Genomic DNA, 3,443 nt, shown 5'->3' with positions numbered 1-3,443 from the left:
CTGGGCAGTGGTCATAACCAGACAGGAGAGAAGGAGGCCCCGGTGTACGGGTGGCACCCATAGACGCGTACGCAGTGATGCTGGCGACCCCTCAGCCCCCAGGGGCCCTGCGGGGGTCTCAAAGGCCTGGAGAACCAGCCCCCCCCAACCCTGGCTTTCCTGCCATGTGCCCATCCTGTGGCAACTGGGGTGGGGTTCCCCTTTGCCCGGGCAGGGCTCCCTATCTAATCAACTGGGGACCAAGGTTGACCGGCAGGGGGGCATGGAACCTGAGTCATCAGCTGCCCAGGGTGCAACATCCTCCGGCTGCACGGGAGCAGCCGGGTCTGGAGGTGGCGGGCAGGTGTGTGGCCCTGCCCTTCCAGTCCCCGTGCTCATCCCCTCCTTGGCCATGGGTCCCCAGGGGCCTGGGAACCAGGACGAGGTCACATAAGCTGGCGGTGAGGGAGACCAGGGTCCAATTCCGGCTCTGGCTATTTCTGTTTGGCCTTGGGGCGCCTGGCCTCACCACACTTCTCACAGTGGTCACACCGGAGGCGGGAAATGCGTGGGCTGTTCATAGAAGGAGACGCCATAACGCCAAGGCGCTGAGCCTGCGCGGGGGCCTGGCTTCCGGGTTAATGGTTATGCTGGGTCCAGAGTCTGCCCTCCTGGGGGGAGGGGCACCTACCGGAGGAGGGGAGGGGGCCTGCCCTGCCCCAGACCTGCCCACACCTTATCGGCTGGGCAGGGCCTCACCCAGACAGCACTGCGCCCACCGGGACTGCACAGTCCGCTGCTGGCCGCTCCCGCCATGAGGGCCCTGGCGACCGCTCTCGTGCTCAGCATCCTGCTCTTCCTGCCGGCCGAGGCCCAGAAGGGTAGGGCCCCCACCTCTGCGGCAGTGGGGTGGTGGGACGGGCTTGTCATCTCCCCATTTTCCATGAGAACCTGAGGCCACTGAGAAGGGGCAGGTGGAGGAGGAAAGGGGTCAGGTCGCTCCTGTGACCGTTCCCAGGCCAAACCCTGACCCCAGGCTGAACCCCAACATAAGGCTGAGCCCCGACCCCAGGCTGAGCCCCGACCCCAGGCTGAGCCCCAACCCCAGGCTGAACCCCATCCCTAGGATGAACCCCAACCCAGGTTGAACCCTGATCCCAGGCCAAACCCTAACCCCAGGCTGAGCCCCGACATCAGGCTGAGCCTTGTCCCCAGGCCAAACCCAGACTCCAAGCTGAGCCACGTCCTCAGGTTGAACCCAGACCCCAGGCCGAACCCCAACCCCAGGCTGAGCCCCGTCCCCAGGCTGAACCTCGGCATCAGGCCAAGCCCCGTCCCCAGGCTGAACCCCGACATCAGGCTGAGCCCTATCCCTAGGCTGAGCCCTGACTCCTTCTCTAAAGCCCACCTGATGCCCAGCCTTTTCCAAGGTCCCCTCTGTCCGAGCAGCCCCAGATCCCTTCTCCCTGTCACCTTTGGGAGGCCCTCCTGTCCCCTACCTCTGAACCTCACCTGCCAACAGCCACAGGACGTCGCTTGAAGCCATGGTTGGTAGGCCTGACTGCCGTCGTGGTGTTTCTGTTCATCGTCTTTGTCCTCATGCTGGCCAACCGCATCTGGTGCTCCAGAAGGAGGTGGGGTGCCCCTCTGACTTCCTGACCCTCTCTGGTCCCTCCCGCCTCCCCATGTCCCCGGTGGGCCTCAGAACCCCCGTCTCACAGACCACAGCCAAGCAGCCCACCTGCCTTGCTTCCTGGAGTTCGTGATCCCTGCCGGGAGAGATTGGGGTGAGGCTATCCCCACCCCCTGCCCTTCACCCACCCTCACTCCCCTGTCCCTGTCTCTCCCACAGAGCTGAGGACGATGAATTCGGAATGGAGAGCAACCTGTACCAGGACGTGGACCTGAGGTACTGCCTGTGTGAGCGGGTACTGTGACGGGTGTGGGGGGACAGGGACTCTGTGGGAGGCCCCTCGTAGGGGGGATGAGCGTGCACAGATGACCTCTTTCTGCCCTTGAACACAAGTGCATTCCCGCTCCAGGGCCTTCACACTTACGGTCGGCTCTGATTGGAACCCCTTTGCCCATGTCGCCTGGCTAGCTCTTTCCCCTCAGTCCTCGCTCAGCTGTTCCCTCCTCACAGAAGCCCACCTGGGCCTCCAGCCTTCCTGACACTATGTCCCCACAGCCATGCGGTCCAGCCTGGGCTTGGGGACAGGAGAGCAGGAGCTGGGAGGAGACCAGCCTGGCTCGAAGCTTCTCAGCTGAGCCCGGGATATGCCAGAGAGAGGTGTGGACTTGGCCATTTGCCGTGTCTAAGACCCAGCTCGGGCTCAGTAAGATGAGGTTCCTGCTTCCAGGATGTGTGGAGGGTCCAGGTCTCACCTGGATCCACATAGTTTCCTCCCTGCCTTTGTCCTTCTCCACCCATCCACCCATTTACACTCCCACCCATGGATCTACCACTCTGCTTCCTTCCGTCCATCGCCTTCCCATTCATTCATCCATCCTTCCATGCAGCTGTCCACTCACCTAACTACTCATCCACTACCTAACTATCCATCCCTCTACCCGTCCAGCCATCCATTCTCACCCACACCCACCTACTCACCCACCCATCAGCCCGCTGATCTACCCACCCATTTACCCATCTACATCCCTATTCCTCCATTCGCTGACCCATTATTCTCTCTTTCCTCCGATCGATCTGCTCACCCACCCATTCGTTTATCTATTAATCCCTCCATGCGATCTTCCATCATTTAGCTACCCGTCTACCCGGCCCTCCGTCCACCGTCCACTCTCCCAGTCATCCACCTGCCCGTGCACGGGACAGCTGAGCCTTAGTTTCTGCCTTTGTGACATGGAAATGAGGCTGCCTCGTTAGGGCTGTTTTGAGGAGTCCATGAAGATACTCCTCATAAAACACTCATCAGTCACAAGGCCTGGTGTAGTAAGTGCCCACTAAATGGGAGTGATTCTGCTTCTTATTGTGGTCCGGGGCCTTTGTGTTCCTCCAGCAAAGAAGACAAGGAGAAAAAAGAGAAAAAGGCCAAGGAGGAAGGAGAGAGCAACTTGGGGCTGGAACCGGAGGACGAGAAGCCCGCGGACCAGGAGAAAACCAAGAACACAGTCATGTGAAGACTGACTGCCCACTCCTCCAGGCGGACCCCGCCCCCCCAGATGTCCCTTCCACACCCTACAACCGATGACCTCACCCTGCAGCCACCGAAACACAGTGCCCCAATGAAGAGGCCTGGGGTCTGCTCCGCCCCCTCCAGGGGGATCCACGGGCCTTTCTTCCCAATTTGCCCCGCCCGGTGACTCTTGCATTTGGTTACGGAGAGACCGCCAAGCCCCAGCGACCTCATGGCTCCCCCTGCTGCCACCCTCTACCTGGCCTCTTTTCCCTCTGCCGGATGTCTCCTGGCACAGAGCCCCAGGACCAATATGAGTCAGGGGTC

The 3,443-nt window shown here is 61.3% G+C and overlaps 1 protein-coding gene across 1 annotated transcript; it reads left to right on the top strand.

Annotated features, from left to right (window-relative positions):
* Positions 1 to 534: 534 nt before the first annotated feature.
* On the top strand, positions 535 to 3,224 carry SMIM24 (small integral membrane protein 24). Its single transcript, XM_011372705.2, has 4 exons — positions 535 to 860; positions 1,502 to 1,613; positions 1,832 to 1,888; positions 3,000 to 3,224. Exons 1-4 carry the CDS (start codon positions 794 to 796, stop codon positions 3,118 to 3,120), a joined length of 357 nt encoding a protein of 118 aa, XP_011371007.1. The 5' UTR covers positions 535 to 793; the 3' UTR covers positions 3,121 to 3,224.
* The last annotated feature ends 219 nt before the right edge of the window (positions 3,225 to 3,443 follow it).

The sequence above is a fragment of the Pteropus vampyrus genome, unplaced genomic scaffold (assembly GCF_000151845.1).
Source record: "Pteropus vampyrus isolate Shadow unplaced genomic scaffold, Pvam_2.0 Scaffold212, whole genome shotgun sequence".
In the NCBI taxonomy this organism is placed as follows: Eukaryota; Metazoa; Chordata; class Mammalia; order Chiroptera; family Pteropodidae; genus Pteropus; species Pteropus vampyrus.
The sequence above is the reverse complement of the archived record's forward strand: the minus strand, read 5'-3'. Positions and strand labels throughout refer to the sequence as shown.

Excerpts from the sequence above, each read along its gene's own strand:
- SMIM24 (XM_011372705.2), top strand. The coding sequence starts at position 794 with ATGAGGGCCCTGGCGACCGCTCTCGTGCTCAGCATCCTGCTCTTCCTG. Across the intron at positions 861-1,501 it reads GCCGGCCGAGGCCCAGAAGG|CCACAGGACGTCGCTTGAAG; the intron begins GTAGGGCCCCCA and ends ACCTGCCAACAG. Across the intron at positions 1,889-2,999 it reads TACCAGGACGTGGACCTGAG|CAAAGAAGACAAGGAGAAAA; the intron begins GTACTGCCTGTG and ends GTGTTCCTCCAG.